This window comes from Daphnia magna, linkage group LG4 (genome assembly GCF_020631705.1).
Source record: "Daphnia magna isolate NIES linkage group LG4, ASM2063170v1.1, whole genome shotgun sequence".
NCBI lineage: Eukaryota > Metazoa > Arthropoda > Branchiopoda > Diplostraca > Daphniidae > Daphnia > Daphnia magna.
In genome coordinates this window covers 4611385-4636649 of record NC_059185.1, presented here as the reverse complement: position 1 = coordinate 4636649, position 25265 = coordinate 4611385, and the positions used below count along the sequence as shown (strand labels likewise).

Here is a 25265-nt window from a genome sequence, read left to right as displayed (position 1 = left end):
CAATGCGCCGACTTTGTCTCTCAGACGGGATTAATATTGCCCGTGTTATTTATAGCTTCTAAGCGCACTGTAGATCACGTCGTGATGGATGTATATTCTCAAATGTACATGTAGGGGTCCGTGATCTCATTTTTTATTTTTTTTTTTATTTATTATTTATTTATTTATTTTTTTTAACTCGACCTGATTTGATGGGGTCACTGGTGACGTCATCCCGAGTGCGCCGACTTCCTACACTTCTCACCATCTCACAATAGTTTCTTGTAGTATAGACTCCGTCGCCCACTTTTCATTTTTATTTGATGCCTTCACGCCCGTTTCTTTTTTTTTTTTGTATATTCACAAGTGAATATACCTCCTGGGCGTCCCAAACACCATACTGTACAATCTGCTTACAATGGAGATTCGTTTTTTTTACGTGCTTTTTTATTGCTGTAAATATATTTAAACGTGACAGGCGCTTCGTATATATAGCGTTCTTGGTTATTATTTTCTCGACACGAGCTGCATAAAATCCCGAAAAAAAAAATTTCTATGGGCACAACAACAACAACAACAACAACAAAATGATTTCGACTGTGCGACATAGACGGAGTAGTCTACATAAGTTGGAAGTATATGTACGTCATGTATTTATACAGGCTCGAAACATGCGTGCGTAGCTGTTCGCCATCAGTGAAGCCCCTCGGTTGATATGGATCGGGTGTTATACCATACAGTCAGCGCCACCCATCAAACGCTGACGTTATTCTTCTTCTTTCTTTTTTTTTGATAGGCAGTGACTTAAATATATCAAGCGATTTCGAGGCAGCTGTCACACCCGAGCCACGCTTTTCCTAACGACACTACAATAAGGCACAAGCGTTCGTCAAACTCAGTGACGTATTGGGTTATCATTTGAGCGTGTCGGCAGTTTGCCGGTTGAGTATTGCAGCCTTTTTTTCTACGACATAATTGTCGATGAAATAAGGTTAGATGAAGCGCGTTATCGACAGCTATATTGGCCAAGCGGTTCAGAAAGGTCAGACCGTCGTCGATCAACGATGTTTGTGTCGGGCTGCACACGGACATTGGGTAGGGCCAAAATGCGACGTCATTCCTGTATATTAAATGTAGCCTACACCGTTAATAGGTTGAGCTGTTGGGCTGACGTGCCGTGAAATCGATAGCGAGAGGGTCACCCGCTAATGTGCCGTTGTCGCCCGCTGCATGATTCAATATCCGCTGCGTGAGAAACCGGAAGAGAGAAAGGAGCCGAGACAGGAAGAATAAAAAAAAATAGAATAGATAGCCTATATAATATAAAGCTAGTAGACACTGACTTCTGTACTGCGTCCAAAGTAAAAAAACAAAAAAGTAAGAAAAAGAAACTCATCATAAACTTCTCGGACTCGGCCTGTTGTTCTTTCGCCGGTTGGTCGTGTTCCGACAAACTGCGACGTTACTTTTAGCCGGCGCTTCTTTAACCCTAAAAAAAAAAAAAAAGAAAAAAAGGCCAATAACATCGTGGCGTGACTTACACGTATCCGTGTATATATACCAAAGGCAAATATCTATCCGTCTCGTTGCTTTGACAGGTTGTGAGTCATTCACACGCCTTGCATTTAAATGAGGAGAGGATCGTGATGCGCACATGCCAAGCAAGTAGTTGCCTGCGGGACACATCGTCGGTTACATATTATACCATTCGATTATATATACGCAGCTTGCGCTTTGTTATCCGTAACTCCACACATCCTGTTTCCCTTTGAAATGAATCGAAATGGAACGGCAAACAGATCAATCGATGTGATATTGACGGTGTCATTCTAAAACAAACTATTTTGATATTAAATATAGAGGATCAATTTAAAAAAAAAACGATCACGAAGAACGTAGGGCATCATTTTACTTGATGTTCAATTGCCCATAAAGTCATATGAAATATACCCGGAGCGGCATAGGAGAGTAGTCCAAAACTGCATTCTCCAATAGCCTATAGTTATAAAGCAGTAGGTGGGCGCTGTATACGTACTACAAAGTAGAACGAACTGCAGAGCCAAGTATAAGGATTAAAAATTGGTTTTCTGGAGCGGTCGAATACGATCTAGACAACTGACGGGTTTTTTTAAGAATTTTTATACGTCAAGGCACTTTTCATCATTGCCTCCAATTTCGGGATAATGTTGCACTATTGTGTCTGTCACAAATTTGAATAAACATGATGCTGTACGCTCTCCGATGGCTTTATGTACTGACCCGTTTTTACGACTTGATATTTATGTGTTTTGATACACGGTTTTTAGCTGCTGCAGCGCAGTAAAAAGGCTTTTTGTATAGCTATATAGTTTTCTTCTTTTTTTTATTATTATTATTATTTTGCAGCTCTATATCTTAGGAATCTAAAGGTTTTAAAGACCGCAACTGTGCTGTTATAATCTTTCGCTTAAGTGTGACATTCATTATGATAAGCTCAACTCAAAGTTTCTATTGTCATATATAAGCCGATCAAGAAAGACAAGACACTGCCCACCTCCGAGTCTTTAATAACCCTAGGTTGTTCCTTTAGAGTCAACGCTAACAACAATGTTTTATTGTTGAACTTGACGTAATCTCTGCTTTTGTAACAGGCTGCAAGCGCTCTTGGTATGGATTATTACTATGGGTTCCCTTCACAATCGTAATATAGGCTCAATAAAAGAAACATCCTAAGCTGAAATAGTTTGAATAAATACGCGTGAAAAGTTATGCCATGTTTTCGATATTAATGCATGTAAATCTATATGGTTTATAGTGCGGCTCATTCTAAAATCTCTTGCGTTGCCTTGTGGTAATATATATTTTAAAAAAGGGGCGTGTTAATTATGTTTTAAGAGCTTTTTCCAATAATTAAATTATTCAAAGGTCATACGTTTGTGGCTATTCTTTGTGTACGATAGAATTGCGCGTATAAGTTAAGTTATAAATATCGGCGAGACATTGTCCGTTGAGGGACCAATGCGAAAGAAAGGGAGGGCTCGGGCAATCCGAAATCGTGTGCAATCAGTCAGGATTAAGAGACTGAAGAAAAAAGAAAGAAAAACCTTTCTTATATTTAGTTAATCTTCAGTCTGTGTAAAGGAAGGGCTTTGTATACGGCGAGCTTTCGTTACATCACTACGGTTTTTGTTTGAGTGACAGCGGACAGCACAAGTTACAGCCATATTGTCCGGACTAAATATAAACCCGCGCTAGATAGTGCTGGAAAAATGAAAGACGTGGGCTATTTATACAATTTACTACTAAAAGAGGGCCAGTCCCTATATTTGTGTTGAGTGCCGATATTACAATAGATGGCCGTTTCTATATAAAAGTGTACGGACTTATAGTCCGTGTTGATCAGATTATCCGCATATATATATGAGCCTAAAAGCTGGACATAACTCAACTATTTTTCTGCCCTCTTTTCGCTTTTCTCACATTTTCTTTTGTTCCGTTTGGCCGACAGTCCAATCATCGGCCTGACAAACTATGGCTTCGTGCTAGACGACCCGGAGCCATCGTGCGGGCCATCGGTGGAAGACTATTGGACCAAGTTCTATTACATGGCATCGTTCATGCTCTTTTTCCTCATTCCTTGCATCATTCTTCTCGTCCTTTATGCGCTCATCGCCCAACATCTGATCCGAGAACCGGCGCGGATCAGCAACCCATCGTCGGCCGGGGTGTCGTCGGCCGCGTTGGCCGCAACAGCAATCGTGGCGGGGGAGAATCACGCACTGGGCGGTGGCAGCGTCAATCGACAACCGAGGAGAAGGAATCGAATCCAGCGCCACCAAAACTCCAATCGAGCACGCAGGTGACAGCTCTTTTTATCTGTTCTTCTGTGTTAATGCGTCTTGGCATTTCGGAATGAGAGCTCAATTTCTTGTATTTATTTCCCATGAAAAGTTCGCTGACGCCATCTAGTGCTGGCATTTGATAGCCATTTGTGAAGATCCCAGATCCAATGCGAATAACGTAAAAAATAAATAAAAGATAAGATGGGAAAAGTCATTCCATTTCGTCAAAGACTCAGAGGAAGCTCTTTCTCTCCTTTGCCGTTTCAATACGCAAAAACCGTTCTATTAAGGGAAGAGATCATTTCGGACATGAAATGTGTGCGGTAGGCCGATTAGTTCTTGAAAGCTAGCTTGAGTATCCATTCCCGGAGAAATTGGCGGCGATCCAATTCTCAGCCGATTGGTTGGCCCCGCCATTTCCAGTCAAGTCAAAGAAAGGCATCTTTAAATATATGTGGCTCTATATATCAGGACTTAATGAGACAAAAAGATTTTATCCTATTTTGCCTGCTGACCAAATCAGACCGTTCTGCAGCATTGAGTTTTAGTTTAGTAACAAGTTAACACAGTCCATTTTAAAGACAGTTTAAATAGGATACACATTTTTCTTCTTCGATATAGAAACTATCAATTGTAGTTTTCAACTTTAAAAAATAATCATCTGACAACTAAACCTTTGATATGCATCTGAATTTTGTGTTCAGGCAAGTGGTGGCGATGCTGGGCGCTGTGGTGGTCAGCTTTTTTGTTTGCCTGCTGCCCTATCGGCTGCTGTCGCTGTTCCAGGAATCCGAAGGCATAAGTCCCGAAATCTTCTACATGCTCGTCAATTTTTGCCGCGTCATGGTTTACCTGAATTCGGCTATCAACCCGATCTTGTACAACCTGATGTCGTCCAAGTTCCGCAACGGCTTCTTGCGACTGTTCGGCTTGAAGGGTTTCGCCCGTCAGGGCACAGTCACCAGTTCGTCCATGACCAACACGAACACGACCAGCACGACAGCGTCGTCGTCGAACGCAGTTGCGCAAGCCAACGCTTCGCTGGCCCATCACGGCACGCTGTCACTTCACCGACCTCTTCATTATCGTCTGTCCAGTCAACAGCCTACCTGAAGTATCAATCCCCCCCATTTTGTCTGCCGTTGATATGCACACAAATGGGCCCTCACAAACCTAAACAGTAAACACACAATCTATTTTTTGTTTCATGTTTCATTTTGACATGATATACACACACGTGTTACATGTAAGGTTGTTGTCAAACAACATATTTTTTACCTACATACTGCCTGGTGGCTATTTTATGTCGTCCTCTTTTGCTTGACGAACAATCAATTTTTCGGGGTATATCGATTTTTTTTTTTTTTATTGTATATTTCATACGGTATAATATATGTATGTGTGCGTGTATATTTGTAAAATGGCCGCGTGCTGGCGGATATAACCGATACTTTGCTCATCATGCTAATCATCCGTCTTTTCATTGATGGCAAGAGTCTGAACGAATCTGCTCGCCGGCACTGTTCGAAAAAGGAAAAGAAGGATACGTTTTTTGTTTTGTCATTTTTTATACCTCTAAAATCATGGTGTTGTATACGTTTGTGTCGTCATATTCGATAATACTTAAAAAGATTTCGTCATTTTTTTTTATGGCGTTCAAAGATGGGAAACCTATTCCCTTTCAATTGCTCGTATTTCTTTCAATCTTTTTCCATGTGGCGACGTGTCGATGCTTCCGAGCCCATATAGCGTCCATTCTAGTGACGCTTTGCTCCATTTACATCTTTCATATAGGCATGATATGAAAGAACACCTCAACATACATAATAATATATCGATATATGTTTCGGATTTGCATAGACAGCGAGACGTGGTCCGCGTGTACATCAATTATCCTCATGATAAACGTTCCTTCTGGGGCTCTCAGAAGAGTCAGCTCACCAGCCATCAATGTATAAAGAAAAGAAAGAAAAGAAAAAAACAATTTAATAAAAAAAAAATTAATCATTTGTCTAATAACATCTTCCTCCATGAAGACCAAAAGTCCCCTTTATCATATATATATATATATATTCTATATATATATTCTTTATGTACAGTAAATGTCAATAAACTAAGGCAATCCGCCATGGGCTGCTATCTCTTAATGATATATGTCTATACAAAACAGTGTTTTTTTTTTTTTAATCCATTTCTTTCTTTATTTATTTATCATTTGAGATTGATACACGAACCGGAAAGCAGTTGTCCTTGATGTCTACAACTGGATATAGATTTACGGGATATTATAACTTGTATAACCGATCCCTGCATAAAACATCTTCATATATACGTAGATCTATGTGTGCATCGTTACAAGAAAAAGAACCAACCATCGGGTGGGTGTTTTTGGTGTTCTTAAGTTTTGTTATTCACAAGAAGAAGAAAACGCATGAATCAAATTGATCGTCATTCACCTTGAGACGCAAAAACAGGATTGAAACGAATGGATAAAGGACATTCAGCCGGTTCGGGGCAACGGCTTCGAAATGATAATAATACCGAAGAGAAAGTTAGAAGTTCTAGAGTTCTTCGAAGCGTAAGTTGTATGAACTAATATGGATTCTAGGAAGAGATCTTCGACCATGTTTAGAGGAGCGGAGAAAAATAGATCGTAATATTCAAGGGCATGTACGCAGTCGCTAGGCTAGTCCGCCAGGCTGTATCACTCTGATTGGGGCGCTGAATACAAACACAATGTTGTTAAGGACAATTGTCATGCGCAACAAGTCATAAAGCCATTGATTCTTCATCTGTTTTAAACATCGGGGTGAAGAAACTTTGAATGCTGAAGATGTGGCACAGCGAGGAAGGGGCCGCTTTTAATTGAATTCTTTAGATTGAAATGCAAATATTATACATACCACCTAGGAACAGAAGGATGACCTTCAAGATCACTAACAAGGGAAATGCTCCTTGGCCATTGCTTTCGTGTTGACTGCAGGGGAAAATGAAACCTGATTTCTTCTTGCTACGTATTTTCTCGGTTTCCTTTTATTCTCTTCCTTTGGTAAACACAGAAATTAATTAATTATACATGCGCTTTTACCCTATTCTGTTTTCTAGCCCTGCGTTACAGATTTCTATTGTCATCCCTTTTCTTTTTCTTGCCTCCTACCCTTTGAACACGAACCCTTAACACGAATTTCACTTTCATTAAAATCCTTGTTCAAAACGAAATCATTTCAATTTACCTTTAAAACGATCAGCATATTAGTTGATCATCTTCAAATTGCCATCGAATTCAGTTTCCTCTTACGTCTCTACAAACTACGAGGCATAGAGTTTTGCCTACGCATCCCATGCATTTTAAAATGTATCGTTCCATAAACGCAATCCATTCCTCAAATAAATCGGCTGGTCACGAAGAGACCCGAAAATTATTGTTCCAGAGCCTCTGAACCTGCGTGGTTTTTCTTCTGCCTGTGTCGTTGAACGTGGCCCGATAAGATGCGCCCGCCTTTGATTATTTTTTACTGTAGGCTACTATGACTTTCCTTTTTTTTTTCTTCTTTTGTCTGCGAAGCGAAGATGCCTTGAAAGAAATGAACGCACACAAAACGCTTGATAGTAACACGCCTTGTCCAATGGCTTGACGAGGGACAAACAAGGCAGGAACTGTTGTATCCAAGGGGAAAAGGGTAAACAAGGGAAGATTCCCTTTTTGACCTTGATAATGTAGGGCTGGAAGAGCACAAGTGAGTATAAAAGTCGGCGTGATCACGCCAGACATCACCGTCAGTTCTTCTAGGCTCTTCCTCAAACAGTCCTCAACCTTATAACCCATTCAACATGAAGGCCATGGTAAATATTATTAGAATCAATTTGAATATTTCTCTTGATGCAGTTAAATGACAACTCTTTCAACTGGCGATTATCAATTTTACCGATATTCCTACTAATTTCTTCTGATATTTAGTATGTTGTTGTGCTCGCCTTCGCTGCTTTGGCTGCTGTCGAAGAGATCAAGGGCGTGGCTGCTGAAGAACCTAAGAAGGCGGTGGTCGCTGTGGAAGAATCTAAAGAAATTCGCGAGGTGAAAGCCTTACCCGCTTTTGCTTTCGCCATTCCTTACGGTTTCGGCTACGCTGCTTCTGCTCCTTACGGTTATGGCTACCATTCTCCTACTCCTCACGCTTACGGCTACGCTCCTGCTTCTTTCGATGCCACATCTGCCAAGTTCGCAGCTACTCCTTTCGCCTTTGGTGCCGCTCCTGCTAAGTTTGCGGCCTCACCTTATGGTAATGCGTACGCCGCTGCTCCGTACACTTATGGTTACGCTGCCCTTCCTTACGGCTACGCTGCGCCAGCCGCTTCCAGCACAGCCAAATTGGCCGCTCAAGTTTACGCTCCTTACGGTGCCGCGAAACAATACGCCACCTATCCGTATTCTGCCTATCACAGCCCTGCCTTTCCCTACAGCTACGGATACGGTAAATCAGATTTCAATGAGGTGCTAGATGTAGTGTTAATAATAAATCGATTCGTTGGCGTTACAGCGGCTAGCCCTTACAACTTCAAGTTTGATGGCGCTAAGGATGGCGCTGCAACTTACCAACCAGAGAACTTTCCATATGCCTTCCCTGCTTACGCAAATGCTGGATTTCCATTCGCTCTTAAGGAATAAATGATGATCTGGGAGCCATTTATATAATATCCGCTTGCTTAGGTATACTTATCCGTCAAGACAAACTATTTGATGCTATAGCCCGATTCCATTTAATAGATTAAACATAATTTTCGTAGTTATCGGTACGTGAGCTTATATATGTCTGAAATGCTTTCGTAGGTATCCGACCAATTTCAACAAAGCTGAGGGAACGATTTCTTAGGGGACTAGCAGAACGCATCTCAAAACAATGGACGCCTTTATCCAATCATCTAAAATATTACGAAAAGAACTTACAGTATATTATGATTTTTTTTTTATTTTCGTGGGTTGAACTTAAACTGAAAATTGTCAATGGAATACAAACATAATTGTCTGCACAGATACCAGCTATGCCTTTTTTTTTTTTTAAACAGCATTCAAGTAGCTCAAGTAACTGATCGTCTGAGATCAGTTAAGCTCTTGTTAAAAGCAAACAGCATAGGCAACTCTTGATAACCACTGCAGATGAATTTTTTCTGCCATAAAAATGAATGAATAACACAACAGCCTTGCCAGCCTGTTCACCCAATTCACTTTGTTGTTGTTGCCTCGTAAAAGACTAGAATTATACGTAGCGCACCCTCGTTAATGCCTGTCAGCACTAATATAAAGGCAACAATTGTGCAGACACTGGAACTTGTGGTATGCACGTCGACATCTAATGAAACCAGCTTTCTGCCGATTGTCTTTTTACGGGATGTTACGAGTCATAAAATATGGAAGTTTAGGCCAATGCGCAATGTTACATAACTGAGTTAAAAGAAGACACCCTGTTTCGCTTGCGTAACGCGCATCTTCTACAAAGTTTGGCAAGCCGAACATATATACGTGCAGAATTCCACGACTTGTATAACATTTGTTTGACTTCACCCTAACGATGTGAGTGCAGACTGAAGGGCTTCTTTAAGGGCATAGACATATACATATCGAAAACTTGTTAGTTCGAGACACCCGTCCCCAAAGGCGTTCGACACAGCAAAATGTTGCTATGATCATGCCTAATTTTGTTTGCCTTTAGCGAATCCTAGCAATTCTCATTTGAAACTTTACTGGGCTCATGGGGCCGTATAACTAATCAACTAGTTGCTTTCAGCTTGTTCCCGGGCTCCCCAAGTCACACACTTTTCGGCAAATAGATTCCAACTAAACAAACTTATAAGCAGTTGCAGACTTTCAGGCCATTCTCGTTTACCCGTAATATGTGGGCTGTGTCAATAGCTTCGCGATGTGAATTAATGAGGACACGTCGGGCCACCTGATATTGATAGCGTCTGTTACATATTAGGTGCACAGCTATACTTCGATCATGAAATGCTTTTGGCGATTGACCATGTACATTAGTAGCGATCGTATTGTGTCAACGAGAAGTGGCTTTTACGCTATTTATTAAATAGACAAGGTACTTTCCCGAATCTTGTACTGTAATAGAATTTTTAATCGTAGACAGTATATGGTAAGTATATTCTTTAGACAAAATGTGATGTGCCAATATCGCTTTGCGTTTTTCGTCTTCCAGATGAATGCATTAAACTTAATGCTCGTCACGATTGCCGTGGTGGCGCACGTCGTTTCTGGTTATTACGTTAGGTATTACGATGACAACGAAGAAAACGATCAGATCGTCGGCGGGTTCAAGGCGAAACGGGGCAACTATCAGTTTTTGGTAAAGAAAATTGATGCGTAAACGTCACTGTGTGTTGGCAGACGAAAGGCTCCAGATTATAATTAATGATAATTATTTGCACTCTACCTCTTTGTTTGGTTCTTAAAATAACAGGCGGCTTTGCTGCGAGATGACGAAAGTTTTTGTGGCGGATCGCTGATAACACCAAATCACATTCTGACGGCCGCTCACTGCGTCGACTAGTAAACAGCTTGAAATCATTTCGTTTAAGATATGAAGCGTATAATGAATTCAATTGACTGTTAGTATCAAGCAGGCCGATTATGCCTCTATTAAGGTCTATGCTGAACACGACGACCATCCATCCAGCCGACGATGGAGCCGTCCACAGGGGCGTAAAAAAGATAGTACACCACAGGAACTACAATTCGGAATCAAGCGTATGCTAATCGAAAATGTGTATACGCTTGGTTTTCATGATCCTCTTAATTATTGTCCCATTTTCAGCTCAACGATATTGCTATTGTGACGTTGGACTCGCCTGTCGTGGGCATCACGGTTATATCACTACCTCGAATCGGCACCACCTTCAGGTATTGCAGTTTTGATTTAAGAATCAAACGTTTATGCGTCCATCAGTTTGATCGACACATTAAACCAAAGTCAATTGTTTTGTCGATGTATTCGCGTTTTGACACCGTGGCTGAATGAAAGCGCAACGCTTTGAATCGAGATTGAGTATTGGTATGTTAGGCTTACTTTTCCTTGATGTTTAGCTATGCCGGCTTGTGGGCCACTATTATTGGATTCGGTCGGACGCAAAAGACGTTGGCCGATGAGGAATCTAGCGGCCGCGGGTCCAACAAGCTGCTGGAATCATCCGTAAAGGTCATCACCAATTCTCTGTGCTCCGCTATGTACGTCGATACGAGAATCAGCAGCTCAATGATATGCGCCCAGGCTGACGGAACTGACACCTGTCAGGTACTCTAATTCATTTTTTAACGAATCGCTTTCGCTATTTTCTAACGATTGGTGAAAAGTTCTCTAGAATCTGCTAATACCAAGCGTTTCTTGCGTTTTTTTTTAATGCAGGGTGACTCTGGGGACCGTTGATTGTTCATGGAACACAAATCGGCATCGTCAGCTGGGGTATACACATTTCTGTCTTAAATATTCTGCTATGTACAGTACATTGGAGTTTTAACGTGGTATAATATTTAAAGGTTACGGTTGTGCCGATCCGAAATACGCCGGAGTATACACGCGACTGACGTTTTTCTACAGCTGGATCCGATCTAACATTCTTTGAATTTCCCCAAATTCAAGCTGAGTTCATAAGGATGTGGCAGAGAATTTTGTCCACCAAGTCGTATAGCAACGTTGGATTCAATACATTGACCAACGTTGAATATATAAATACAGTTGCACTAGCCACAATTCATGCCCATCTAATTACTTTTCAATTGGACAGTATATGATTTTTCAGCCTACTGCAATCTTCTTACGGTGGATGGGAGATACACCTAAAATAAGCGTATACGAACGTAAGGAAAACAAATACGATCGGAGAAAGCTAAGCTTATCCAAAAATAAAGACAAAGTAGGGGTCAGAGTGGACGCAATAGTAAGAGCGACCAATGCTTGTTGGTTGTCAGTCTAAAGCGATAAATCTGATCATCTTTTTGTTGGTTACCTTGGACTCTATGTATATTCGCAAAGCAAACATATCAAACAGACCATTTTTGAATATCGTGAAACGCGTGAATGTGAAGGTCTTATCGTAGCTACATGCAAATGTCATGGAAGTAGAAAGTGGATGTGATTTGCATTCCTAATTCGTAGATGATTAGACATTGCGCTAAGAATGGAGAGCACGAAATAGAACAATGCTTCGAATACTTTCATCACGTCACATGTTAGAAAATAGGGAATTACAAAAGTTTGTAATATACAGTACGTACGAGGCATAATGCCAAGAACATCACAACCCAAACAAATGACCTCAGTGGTAATATCCACGGAATGGAGTGGCATGAGGAAGTGAAAAATCTATAGGCTTATTATTCCTTCGTTTGTTTTAATAACTCTGATTCCCGAAAGAGGACCTCAGTTTGTTCTTGCATCGTTCGCATCTTCCGCACCGCTAAGCAGAATATTCAAATCAAAACGAAAATCGCCTCAAACGGAAAGTGTCCTCGCTGCAATTTTGTTTCCCGCTCTATACACATTAGAAAGCGGAAAATACTGTAGATAAGTCTTATTTATTCAAAGTAATTTTTGCCCGAGTAGCAGCTTATATGGAAGTATACATTGTACTGGACAGTTGAAAACGTTGCTGGTTTTTTTAACCTGTCCCCATAAGAACTTTATTTGACTTAAAGATTTCTAACAAAAGCATTTCTGCCATTTTAAAGTTGGAGATTGTCGTTTCTTTTTTTTTAAATCCAGTTCAGGGCAAATAATTCTTGGCAAAGATTTGGAAAAGAATTTAGAAAGGCAAAAGTGAACATGAACACCTCCAAGCCCCACATGACTTAATTAGCGTGCAGCATTAATACGAGCAAATTAGTAGAAAATGAATTTCTGGGAATTAAAAATCAGATTAAAAAATTTGTATTGCGAGCATCGAGGTTAATTTTATGTAAAGGATATATCAATATGGAAATCACAGACTAGTCCCAGTGTTAATAGGTGACATGTAAAGAACCCCACCCCCAAAAAACAAAACAAATTCACAACTTTCAAATGCGTTCAAATATTCGTAGACGGGGAAAGCGGAAAATCCTACTGTCTCTAACGTACACAACAGCCCCAAGCGATTTCACGAACGCATTTTCTTTTTGGCCTTTTTTTAGTCGTCGTGCGAATTGAGTTTAATTTTACTTTCGTCGGGAAACTGCTTGCGAAGGGGTTGCGTTGACACTGACACGAAGTGACGTTTGAACGCGGGAGAAGAGCGGAACATCCGATCGGTACCGTGAAGGTAATCAAGAATTCCCAGAAAGCCGAAACATTCGGTGAACTTGAGGTGGTGAAAATCATGGGCCTCCGGCGACGGGAAAAACGGCAAGTGGTAGCCAGAATGATCGTTTAATGTACGCAGGATAGCCATGGAATACCACAGCCACGACGTGGAAATGTGAGAGCTCATGATGATTGTGCCCTTCAAGCCAATTCAAAGGAGTCAGAAAGAAGGTCTTATTATCAGGCATCATTTGTTGGGGAATCCCCGAAAAACATAGAAAACATTCTACTGGAAAATTGAAAACGTTACTGGTTTTCAAAACCTGTTCTCCTCGAATTTTATGCAAATAAAGGGCCCTTGGCTTAAAGATTTCTAGCATTAGCATTTGTGCCATTTTGAAGTTGGAGACTGGCGTTTCTTTCTTTTTCTTGTTTTAAAATCCAGTTCAGGGTAAATAATGTTTGCCAGAAAGATTTGGAAAAGAATTTAGAAAGGCACAAAAGTCAACAAAAATACATCAAATCAGAAAGAAGGTGTTACCTTGAATCATTTCTTGGGGGACACCCGAAAAAACATACAACTTTTTTACTCACCAGGGCAGGAGGTAAAATGTTGGACAGTAGATGCTCCAGCGGATGGCAGTAAATTGCTGTCACGGCGATGGGTGCAGTCCATTCATGATGCTTTTTATGAATGTGTTTGTACAATCGGCGATGATGCAAAAGCCTAATTCATGGGAAGATTACAAAAAGTCTGTTGATTTTCTGACAAGGTTAACCTTTGATAATTAGAAAGACACACGACATACCTGTGAGAATAGTAAAAAACAATCTCTTCGACGACGATGAAAACGGCCAGTTCTGTTTGGACGGATACGTTTTAAGAAGTTGAGTTATGTGTGTTTCAAAAATTCTGTCAGCGGAGTGGATAGTTAAATCTATTCACCTAAGAGAACGCTGCTGAAGGTTGGCAGAACACGAATAGACCTAGTAGGTTGGTACATCATCCAGTAACCAAAGGCGGCGAATGGGATGCCAACGATCGTTTGGTTAAACAACACGTAACCGATAGCCTTGCCAAAAAGAAAAACAAAAACGTATCAAGTAAAAAAAAAAGGACAATATCGAAGAAACGTGTTTAACGCTGAGAGAGATATAAGGCATCGACCAAGAAATAATGCAACTTTCATAATCCAAGCATTGAAACGTAATGGAATCGCATTTTGCATCGTCAAAAGAACCAGTTAATCAGCATAACTGGTATTTAACCACGAAACAAAGATTACGAGATGCAAGATGCTTGGGGCAGACATGCAAGAACGTAGCCACATCCTTAGATAAAAATTTACAGACTTACAGAAACGAGACGCTTCGTATCCACAGGTTCATTGGTACCAGGTTGAACTTTGTATTTACGAATCCACTTGGGCCAATTGAAGTAATCCATCAGAATGTAGATTGAACCGACGCCCCAGTACAGGCCCATCGTCAATAACGTCGTTCCTAACCACCGAAAAAGAAAACAAAAAAGAAAGCAACAGTGTTTGAATAGGAGACATGGCCTACGTGACTCCATCAACTCTCCGCTTTGTCCTCCAACGCTTCCGTGCTCCTTTCACAGAACTCCATTTTGTTTTAAATAGGGGGAACAGTATACGTCAAGGTCTTGATGCAATCACCTACCGTAAATAAAAAGTACGGACTCATCGTCTCCAAAAAAATCGAGGAACTGGTCCCATCGTGCTTGCCAAAAGTCCCCAGAAGCTCCCCAAAGTTGCTGCAAATACCTGCCAAAAAGGGTCGTGAATTACTGAAATCCTTTTGTGGTTATAGCTGCTGATGTATTTTTCACAAACTCGGATAGGTATAATAAATTAAACAGCCAAACTCACAAGGTTAAAGCTAAATCCATTTTGTGTGTGTGTGTGTGTGTGCGTATGTGGAAGTTTTGGATATTGCTTACCAAGTGAGGCTGTTGCTAAACGCAGCGAAAATGGAGACGATGGTTGCGACCAATAAGGCTGAATCCCTTGCCCAAGTCCAAATGGATGGTTGCCCTTTGTCCATCGTGCGGCCGGACAGAGTGGCGATCAAGGGTGAACTGAACTCAAACTGCGACACCAAACACGTGAGTTAAAAAATACAAAAAGGCATACGGGTTCCTTCATCAAGCGAAGACGCAATCTTTTTTATCGTGTCGAGCCGATAAAAACAGAACCGAACGTCTAGCATTAGCGAAAACAAAACAGATACCACAAAAAGTGGGAAAAATCGATGATTCAAAGGTCAACAAATATTGATCGGGTTGTTGGGGGAGAAGGCGATGAGATAAAAGAGACGCACGCCACTGAGCAACATCCCGACATGAACTGACCAAACGTTGCGACTCAACGCAAAATCAAGGGAAATGTTGAATGGTACGTCACGTGAACCGACAGAGACCCTTCGGTTCGTGACTCCGTCCGGTTACTGACGCACTGATTCCAAAACAAAAACAAATCCGACCAGCTAGATTTGGTACACGCCTCCCCGCCTCGTTCATTGTTAACGGACACAGCACTAACAGCACTGGTATCAAGCAGTTTTTTTTTAGCTCTTTGCTGACCTTAATTTATTTTTTATTTTTTTTTTTTTCGCTGAGATTCCAAAATGGAATGTGGCCTATAACTATAGCGTGGTCGGTAGAACCTTGAAAAGACTCCGTGTCTCGACGCGTCATGCTACGCCGGTCGTTTGCGGCTCAGAAAACGACAGTGTTTTGCAAGAACCCGCACACGGACGGGTACGGCCTTGAAGACTATTGTTTGCAAGGCAAACGTTGGCGATTTTTATGTTCGTTTTTCCTTGTACTCTTCTTGTAAGGAAAACACAACGTGATAGAAGACGAAAAAACACACACAAACAATCGATTATGAACACACTAGCTCAGCCCATCAGACATTCTTCACAAATGAATAGCAATTATTTGATTCTTCAAACCGATTTCCACTTTCAAAGAATAAGATCAAGAAAGAGTTTCTATTCTATTGATGGTCCTTTTCGTAAAAGCCACTCAGTCTCATCACGACGAGGCTCGAAGGTTGCCAGTTCGTCACACCTGTGACAAACTGTTTAAATAAATTTTGTTTTATTGCACAGTGGAAACCGACTTGGTGAAGAAATAATACAATTACGAATGCAATGCTGGAATATTTGCAGGCAAACAATGAAGCAGTTTCTTATTATTGATTTTGACTTTGGAAAAAAGAAAACAATATGGAGGGGAATACAAATGGTTTCTCTTGGTGCACTCGTTTACGATGCTCGGCCGAGTGTGTTGGGCTTCATAATTTTGTGGAAGCCAAAACCACCTGTCGTTTGCCAGGAATCTATGATTACAAGACGCTTGGCCCCATTTTGGCCGAATGACAGAATTTGGCACATTTTACACGGCGCTCGTGCAAGTCGTTCATCATTGCACTTTGGTGAAAGTGAGTAGTATGTTCGCCTTTTTCACCGTGCGTTCAAATTGTCTTGACGACTCACTTCGTTATTGATAGTAATAATAACAAAGAAACAACGAAGAAAACAGGGCAAGGTCGCGGTGTCAGCCAAACATTTTATTCGCTGAAGAGAGTTGCGGATTTCTAACAAAACTAACTGCATTTTCGTAGCGTCGGATTAAGACTCCTAAAAGAGGCCGTTGCTAGCGGCTAAAAACAATTTATTACTGCGAGAACGATGGGAAATGAAAAATGTCTAGTCCGGATGATGATGCTAAATAAATACAGACTCAGGCTGACGCTGCAAATAACACACAAGGACGTTTCTTTTTGAAGAGGTCAGGACTGCATTGTTGATTACGTTTGTTTTCGTAAACGATTTAGTATCAGACTAGACACCAAATCGTTAGTTGGCAAAAATTCAAACTTTTCCTCAAGTCCGGAAAATATTTGGAAGGAAGGTCCGTTTATTTCATAACTCACACTCTTCAAACTAAGGACACAAGATGACGTAATACCACGTTGTGACAGGAAAGATACGCTTTTAATTGACTTCTGTAGCTTTCTTCTCGATTGAAAACGAGAAGAACGCTAACTTCCTTTCGTATCATAATTGATATTTGATCAGAATTCAGAAACTGAAAACCGTGACTCGAAAAGAAAGGCGAAAATTGACTTGTTTTTAATTATGTGTCCTTTAAAGCTTAAACAAATGACACCAATGGAAACAAAAAAAAAAAGAAAGTACGTTTTCTTGTTGGTCGTCAAGTGGCAACTTTGTTGGAAACGGTAGCGCACAAGAACACCGATCGCTTCAAGGTTATACTTTGCAAGCGAACGAATCGCCTATTGTGTGAATTGGATTTCGGTAGCAAAATTTTCCACAGTAATGAACGGCGGTCAATTTGCACGTACGCCGTCGTGATCATATGTACTATAAGAAAACCCAACAACCCAAATTAAGGGAGTCCATAAGGAAAATTACTATTTTTTTTTATGGGGCCCAGTCAAAGTTCACAGCAGATGTATAAAAAAATGATGGCTAGTTTGTGTTAAATTCATGTATTCAGTTCAGACGTGTGATTTTTATTGATTTATTTTTATTGGGGATATACAGTCATGCTTGGAAGTTTCTTTAGCAGGCTAATCGGTCTATATCCTTCTATTTCTTTTTGATGGAGGGGATACTTTGGTGCCTACCGTACCCCTTTATGCTATTCCTATTTCTCTTTCTTTGCAACCCGCGAAAAAGGTGCAACATTAAATGTAGGAAAATTAACTGAAACGTAGAGGAAGAGAAGAATGGAAAGAAAACGAGGGTATGGTAGGCACCATAGTATCCCTTCCGTCCAAACAAAATGAAAGGATATAGACCCATTTGCCTGCTAAAGAAACTTGCAAGCATTACTGTATATGTAGTAGAAAATTTTTCTACTCATCGAACAAAAGAGATCATTGTTTATTTCACTTGTAACACCTTCTTGTTCATCTATCTCTAATCTACACGCAAAGGCTTGTTCTACAATTTGCAAGAAAACGTATTTACGACGTTGGTTAGAATCCAATCACTCGCTTTGCGTGTTGGTAACATAGGTACCTATGTTAACCTACAGTATGTTGATCAAGGGACTTAGCTCTCGTGCATGGAAACATAACGTGATCACATCTGCACGGCCAGATTCTTTTGTTGATTCAACAGCAACTGTTATTGCAGAACACAGTATATTGATGAGCCCTAATTGAATTATGGGTCGCATGGCAGGCAGTCCATTTCGTATTTCCCACATACGTCCATGTTTACATTCAGTCCTTCTGTGCATACGGCCAGACCGATTGATCACCGCATACCAGTTTGATAATCAAACTGGTAACGCCAAACTAATTTCCTGGAAAGTGTTGTGCTAGTAAGACGTTCTCTGTATTAACTCCAGCGTATCACTGAGAATGCGAACATTTCTCTTAGTAAGTTACACAGACCAATCATAAAAATGTAATTTTGCATTTGATTTACTAAAAAGAATTTTTCTTAGGTAACTGTATTCCTTGCTGTCGCTGTTATTTCATGGCCCACAGTGCAAGGTAATCCATGTATACTTATTGTTATTTGTTATTGATTTTCCATATTTCACATCACATTCAAATATACTTTATGTTGTTTGTACAAACCATTTTCGTACTGCTTCGGTACAGATTTTGAGACGACTCATATAAGCATACTAGGTATATGAATAAAATCACAGCCAAGTCGCCTAGTTACTGAAACCTATTTATACTGTATAAATTAAATCAAACACTTTCAGGATTTTACGACGAGTTCTAAATGAAAACTGAGTTAGATAGCTGTGTGTATGAGCTTTTCGTTTAGAACGTTTTTACAAACAAAATTTCTAATATTTACGGTATGTGTGTTTTTTTTAAGCTGAAAAACATTCAGTTGATGACGAAGATGCTAGCGAATCATTTGTGGGAACTCCGGTCCGTCGTGGCGCTTTTCCCAGTGTGGTAAGTATTCTTTTCTCACCTAAAGTTTAGTAAAGGAAGATGAACTTGAAATTTATCTTTATTTATCCAGGGTGCTATTTTATTTGAAGGACGTCAAATTTGTGGAGCTACGTTAATCAACAACAACCATGTCTTGACTACAGCCGACTGTGTGTCATTGTAAGCCATTTGAGATTAGCATATTTGATAGTGTTTGCTAGTTTTCTCACACAAAAAAGGAATTTTGAACTTTATTCAAATTTTTTTGTTTACAGTTTAACCGATACGCAGAAAACCAATGATCTTGCAAAGCTTAAGGTTTACCTGAATACCGTCGCCCTGAAAACCTATAATCCCGGAGCTGTAATTAGCAATGTGCTTGGCGTCAAAGTTCACGAATTGTACGACAAAAAGACAAAAGTAAAAACAAACAACCGATTTTCTTACCTGATTTTACTTCTGAAATTATTCAATGGCTATTATCAATTCCCATTTTGAATGACTCTCTTCGTCAATAAACAGGCTAACAATATTGCTGTGTTGGCTTTGGGTAGCAATGTGACGACGCTCTATCCATCGAGTCTTCCCGTGGATGGCACTACGGATGACTACGTTGGCAAACCTGGGACCATACTTCGTTGGGGAGCCACCAAATCAGGTTGCTTTTGCTAAAGCCAAGTCTAATGCCATTTTCGAGGATTTTTTTTTTCTAACTGTTAAAGTTGTCATTTGTTTACAGCCACTACAAGTCACAAAATCTTATTGAAAGCCCCAGTAACCATCATCACCAATGAAGCGTGCAGTGCAAAATATGGTTTGAAGATATCCAGCAATTTTCTGTGTGCCTCTGCAGGTTCTCAAGAAGGACTTACCTGCCATGTAAGCCTTTAATCGTATAAAGTTTTATATTAGACACACCTTAAACGTACCAGTTTCTTGCAATTTGTTTTATTTTAGGACGATAGCAACGGCGGACCTGTCATTGTTGAGGGACGTCAAATCGGCATTATGAGCTGGGGGAAAGGCTGCATGGATTTCAATTACCCAGGCATTTACATGAGGATTTCGGTTTACATGGACTGGATTAAAAAGAACTCTTTTTAGCTACGTCACTGCTTCTGCCACTGTAGTTGGTTTCTATTCCTATCGTATGTCTACAATATTCCTAATAGAAGGATACAAGCAAAAATGTATGATTAAAAACCTTGCTGCTTGATATACACGGATGTTAGATTTGGCTCTGCAGACCTGGATTTTGATATTATTTACGTTGAAACAATGTCTAATTTTAACGCGGTAAGCTGTGCTTAAGCTATAGAAATAATTTTGAAAAGTTTGTAGAATCGTAAGAAACAAAAACAATGTGCGAAGCTTTCGACTTCTTACCTCCAAGTTTTAGATTTTGATAAAATTAGAGGGGGCACCCGGGTTTGAACCGGGGACCTCTCGATCTGCAGTCGAATGCTCTACCACTGAGCTATACCCCCTATACAAATCTTTTCCTCATTGGCTAAACCAATAAAGAGTGAAAATAAAAAAATAACACTTTGAGAAATCCTATTTTGCTAAGTCAAATAAACTGAGAATTCTATCATTCTGATGAAAGATTCAATGCGTTAACCAGTAGAAAATTCTTCCGTGAACTTAAAACACGTTCTTTAGATAAATGAAGTTTATGAAATTCGAAAGTAATGTAAAAATTCCAACGTTACATTCAAGTATCAAATTCTGGTCAGGATTATTTCAGAATTTTTTTTCAAATTTGAAATTTTTAGATTTGAACCTTTAGCTTAATTTCTAACTCCTGGTTTAAAACGTTTTTGCATGCTTACTGCTGCTGGACGCTGTGGTGGAGCGGACTATAGGGCTTAGGGCTCGGCCCCGATCACATTCTAATCGGGGACACCGCTAAGCTTCCCCGATTTAAATGAATCGGGGAAGTTTGGTGCGGGGATTGCTTTTTTCGGTGCTATAATCGGTGCTGCACCGATAGCACCGCTTCAGCCATAGGGGGTTAGTCTTACCAGTGACCTTGCGTTCTGATAGGCCAACGAGAATCACGGGACTAGGATCACATTTTGTTCTTGTTGGCCGCAAGGCAACTGGCAGTTTAGATCACTATTCATTGATAATCGGGGAAGGCACCGATCACCGATATCACCGCACTGAGCACCAAAGTCACTTCCCCGATTAAGATTATTCCCGCACCGGATCGACTAAAAAGTACCCCGAGCGGGGTCCTTGTTGTTGATCGGGGAAGGCATTTTGGCGGGGCTTAGTGTGGAAAATCAAACGCCCCGCATTCGTCGGTTTTCAACCGGGTTGCCTAGTCGTGGTCCACAAGCAATTGATTGTGTACGTGATCGGAATCGATTCATGCCGACTAATCAGAAGTCACCATCATCGGTAATATTTATTTTTTTTTATTTGATGCCATTTAATCCGGCATCTTTGAAAATGGCACAAGGGTTCTCAGGGCGATCCCAAAAGTGAGACCTCCCCTACACCAATGGAGAAATAGTCCCCCCGATTGGCTTTTTACGGATCGGGAAAGGCAGCCCGATAATAGTTAATCGGGGCCGAGCCTTATTTTTAGGTAAAGGGAAAGGATATCCAAAATCTAACCGCCAGGTAGTAGGTTCAAAGCACAGATCTTCGTTTGCACCTTTTCTAGAGTCTGCCATTATTTATCCTGTCTTGTAGTGTAGGTATGTTGCAGGAAAATGATAGTGTTCATAGGTTTTGTTTTCCCTACCTGACACATTTTCCTACAGTATGTTGTACAACATACAAGTACAACCCATTATTTTCTCTTCCCTTAAAACCAGAGCTGTTTTCATTTTTCATGTGGATCATTCATAGGCGAACTCGCTCTTTTAGTCTGTGCTTCATGATATTGGAATAGTCACAAAGTGGCTAGCTTTACGAACGTTTTAATACCTGTGATTATGGGTTAGTGTCTGTTTTCAATTTCAAAACAAAAATGTTACAGTTAGAGATAGAGAGTTAGATAAGAGAGACTTGTGGCCGACGCAATCCCGTTTCATCACCCGATCCCTATCCCCTGTGATAAGAAATTAAGAATAAGACAAGACCTATATAAGCACCTAAGAGAACTAGAGAAGACAGAAGACAGAAGACTATTTCGTCTGTTAACAAAACTGACTTCTGGCATCGCTGCAAACACATTGTTTTTTAACAAATACTGGGAATTTTTCTTTCGTGCGTCACAGTTAACGATTTGCTAATAAGATAGGCTTTAATATTTGCATTGAATTCTTAATAAGTAAGACTTTCCCGCCTAGTTTAGAGACTATTTAGATTTCACGTGAAACTGATGCCTTTCGAATTTTTCTGGAACACGTGGTAGATCGTCGATGTACATGCCATTTTAATCTGATAACAAGGTAGCATCAAAGCATGGCCTATCAAACTTTACCCTCATTTCTAGTGACATAGGAAAAATGCGTGAATTTGCATTGAATTTTCATCAGATGCATAGAGCAAGGTGGATTTTGCAGATATTTTCGAATGGATTCTTACCAGAAGAAAAATAGGGGACACAACAATCATCATAGTAACTATCACTCCAATTATCGTGACCATTCTTCAAACAGAGATTCATTTGATGGCAGCTATGGGGGCTCTTCTAGATCAGATTCGGTCTCACCTAATTCCCATAGAAAAACAGCACAGTTGACTTTTGAATGCAGAGTTTGTTTGAACACCTATCAGAGTAAGAGGGAACTGAATTCCCATTTGCATGCTGCCCAACATTTAAGATCTCTTTCAAGAGCCACTCTACCTGAAAATGATCAGCATTTTCCAAGCCGGAAACGAGTATTTTTGGGATTCAGTTGTAAAGTTTGTTCACATCAATTTGAGACACACAGTGAATTAAGAAAACATCTTTCAGACTCTGATCATCATTGGACACCAAAACGATCAAGGGAAATGTCAAACCAAGACAGAAATTCATGTAAAGAAAATGTCATAAATATATCTTTAACTTAATTCATCCCTAAAGCCATACATTTTTTTATTTTCTAGATAAACACGAAAATTACTCGAGGCGTCACAGGCATCAATCTTCCACCGATGTAAGATCAGACAAATCTTTGGATTGGCCAAATCGAGATCTCTTCGACGCAGAAAGTATACTTCGATTAAGTTGTATTGTATAATTTCTTTCAAAATTGTGCTTCGTTTCTTTAGATGAGAGAGCTAAGTCCAGTCTTTCTTTACGGTCGTATGGATCTACAGACCTGATATTGGATACTCCTGTTACCATGCTAGAAAAGAATGCACGCATATTAAACGATGGTATTTATAACTCCAGAACGGGTAAGAAATTACAGAATAAATTATTAGTTTAGGTTAATTAACTGCTTTTTTTCATGAATGGTTGCACAGAGAAAACTTACGAGGTCAACGTGAAAGTACATAAACATTCTTCTAATTATGAAACAGACAACGATCCTTCCTTTATAACAAGTCCAGATAACTCAGTTCTGTTGCAATCTAAAGTGTCTATTGAAGTGTCTTCTATGTCCGAGAGCCATAAAGGAGTGGCTGTTATTCCGACTGAATCGGCCACTCGGACAAAAGATCCTCGTCAGAATTTTTTGTGCAGCAGATCAGATGCAGTCAGAACACAACCTAAAATTCAAAATACGAAATGGGCACCTGTCTATTGCGATCGTTCAAAATCTAGTTTAGTGGAAAAGAAAATTCCCTGGAAGCTTATCCCTATAGATTTTTCGTCAGAGAGTTACAATGGTAACCTGCAACCTGATGGTGGTACATTGGCTCCAACAGTTCCTAGTCCTACCGAAGAGATTCCAGAAGTATCGATTGATCAGCTGGCAGCACAATTGAAAGAAAATACTGGGGCGACATTTATACCTCATTTGAGGATGTCAGCTAATGTGTCCCATTCCACGATATCTTCTGAAACAAATTTGTTGATCCGCTTTAATCGGGATCTGGTCTCTTCGCATGTCAGTTCAACCAGTTTTTCGGAGGAGCAAGCCGTCTCCCAATCGCCAACGCCATCCCTAGACAAAGCCAATTCGGTTCCAGAGCTAAATTCCTCTATTAAGATCTCAGAAAGATCCATTGAAAATTCAGCTGCAGTTAAACCCGGAGATGAGTTCGATTTAGAACCTTGGCACCCTGATTCTACTTCGTTGTTACCTTTACTGAAATATGATCAAGCTACCAACCCTGAAGAAAATACGATACCTGAGTCTGCCAATTCTTTGCCGTCTGCGGAGCCTATATCTATTCCTCCGGCTGTAATAGATCATCAAGTCGAGGCAGACATACTAAAAGCCTTAGAGACACTCAGCCCCATGGTCAGTGCCACCGTGTTGTCAGCTTCTGTTTCAATTTCATCTTGCTCATCCCAAGTACTTATTTCCAATACTAATAACGCGGTATCATCCCAATGTACCCTACCTGTTCTAAGAGATGACATCGATCCTGTGTTACCAGGCAATAATTTAATTTCTATCCCTGCTATTGAGATGCGTTGTGCCGATCCGGTTGCGTTATGCGCAGAGCCCACCAAAGAAACGGAGTGTAGCTTTAACCACTCTGATAACTCATCTACTTCTTCTTGCGAACCAGTTGAGGAACCAGTTACGATAGAAGAACTGACTGACTCATGTCCTTGTTGCCAAACTGTGCTCGATATTGGTTGCTTAAAGATTGATTTGAACACTGGCAACGCATCAGTGCATTGTCTCGAATGCAGTGTACATATAGTCATGAGAAATGCTTTCATGAAGATGCGATGAAATTACCGTTTTCCCCCAAATGTTTTAATATCAAAAGTTGTCCGCTGCATATTTTTGTTTCTATGGCAAATCGATTTTGTTTTATAAAGTCCTAGAAGTACAGATGCCAATTTTATATGTTTGATAAATGTTTTCTTTTCTCCTTTCAGTTTGTTATGGTTTGAATGTTACTGATGAAGACTTTTTACGGAGTATTCACTTATTTTCTAGGCAAATTAGGTCCGTCCCGATCTTTAATATGAGAATTCACGTAAAGTTTTCTATTTCACTATTTTCTATTTCATTGAACACCGTGTGAACCATTGGCCAGTAATCAACTTAGCGTCTAGTAAACTTAAAACAGGTTGTTGCAGTATTATCTGCAGTTCAGCAACCAACTGGTTTTGTATTGAACGGCTAACTATGTGGCATTCAGCATGT

General features: G+C 40.2%; 6 protein-coding genes, 1 long non-coding RNA gene and 1 other non-coding gene across 9 annotated transcripts in view; 6 read left to right on the top strand and 2 right to left on the bottom strand.

Moving 5' to 3' along the window:
* Nucleotides 1-5950, top strand: part of LOC116920905 (thyrotropin-releasing hormone receptor) — a 28018-nt gene extending 22068 nt beyond the window's left edge. The window contains exons 3-4 of the mRNA XM_032927072.2: nt 3467-3817; nt 4505-5950. Coding sequence (XP_032782963.2) covers nt 3467-3817; nt 4505-4913 — 760 coding nt within the window. The 3' untranslated portion in view covers nt 4914-5950. The remainder of the gene's footprint in view (nt 1-3466; nt 3818-4504) is intronic.
* A 1533-nt stretch (nt 5951-7483) lies between these two features.
* On the top strand, nt 7484-8832 carry LOC116920911 (postacrosomal sheath WW domain-binding protein). The gene is made up of 4 exons (XM_032927080.2): nt 7484-7643; nt 7759-8272; nt 8339-8508; nt 8629-8832. The coding sequence occupies exons 1-3, from the start codon at nt 7632-7634 to the stop codon at nt 8464-8466; spliced, it is 654 nt and encodes a 217-aa protein (XP_032782971.2). The 5' UTR covers nt 7484-7631; the 3' UTR covers nt 8467-8508; nt 8629-8832.
* A 919-nt stretch (nt 8833-9751) lies between these two features.
* LOC116920909 (trypsin alpha-3) lies at nt 9752-11554 on the top strand. The gene is given in 10 exon segments (XM_032927078.2): nt 9752-9889; nt 10007-10153; nt 10268-10356; nt 10421-10442; nt 10444-10554; nt 10622-10707; nt 10891-11098; nt 11210-11216; nt 11219-11266; nt 11341-11554. Coding segments are annotated over 9 exon segments (804 nt in total). The 5' UTR covers nt 9752-9889; the 3' UTR covers nt 11427-11554.
* Nucleotides 11555-12714: 1160 nt separating this feature from the next.
* On the bottom strand, nt 12715-15481 carry LOC116920908 (fatty acid hydroxylase domain-containing protein 2). Of its 2 annotated transcripts, XM_045171843.1 has the most exons (8): nt 15335-15481; nt 15045-15193; nt 14765-14868; nt 14439-14584; nt 14028-14154; nt 13891-13942; nt 13676-13808; nt 12715-13280 (listed from the first exon to the last, which is right to left on the bottom strand). In XM_045171843.1, exons 2-8 carry the CDS (start codon nt 15146-15148, stop codon nt 12969-12971), a joined length of 978 nt encoding a protein of 325 aa, XP_045027778.1. In that variant the 5' UTR covers nt 15149-15193; nt 15335-15481; the 3' UTR covers nt 12715-12968. The 2 variants fall into 2 exon arrangements, with proteins under 2 accessions (XP_045027778.1, XP_032782967.2); XM_032927076.2 differs by having other exon boundaries at nt 15045-15427.
* Nucleotides 15482-15512: 31 nt separating this feature from the next.
* On the top strand, nt 15513-15997 carry LOC116920916. Its single transcript, XR_004392916.2, has 2 exons — nt 15513-15652; nt 15723-15997. It is a non-coding gene; the product is annotated as an uncharacterized LOC116920916 (long non-coding RNA).
* A 2367-nt stretch (nt 15998-18364) lies between these two features.
* Nucleotides 18365-20289, top strand: LOC116920910 (trypsin alpha-3). The gene is made up of 8 exons (XM_032927079.2): nt 18365-18525; nt 18594-18642; nt 18983-19065; nt 19136-19224; nt 19320-19464; nt 19567-19702; nt 19784-19923; nt 20002-20289. Exons 1-8 carry the CDS (start codon nt 18508-18510, stop codon nt 20146-20148), a joined length of 807 nt encoding a protein of 268 aa, XP_032782970.1. The 5' UTR covers nt 18365-18507; the 3' UTR covers nt 20149-20289.
* A 170-nt stretch (nt 20290-20459) lies between these two features.
* Nucleotides 20460-20531, bottom strand: Trnac-gca. Its single transcript has one exon. It is a non-coding gene; the product is annotated as a tRNA-Cys (tRNA).
* Nucleotides 20532-21901: 1370 nt separating this feature from the next.
* LOC116934742 lies at nt 21902-24960 on the top strand. Its single transcript, XM_045171839.1, has 5 exons — nt 21902-22451; nt 22539-23023; nt 23095-23199; nt 23260-23388; nt 23458-24960. Exons 2-5 carry the CDS (start codon nt 22576-22578, stop codon nt 24843-24845), a joined length of 2070 nt encoding a protein of 689 aa, XP_045027774.1. The 5' UTR covers nt 21902-22451; nt 22539-22575; the 3' UTR covers nt 24846-24960.
* The last annotated feature ends 305 nt before the right edge of the window (nt 24961-25265 follow it).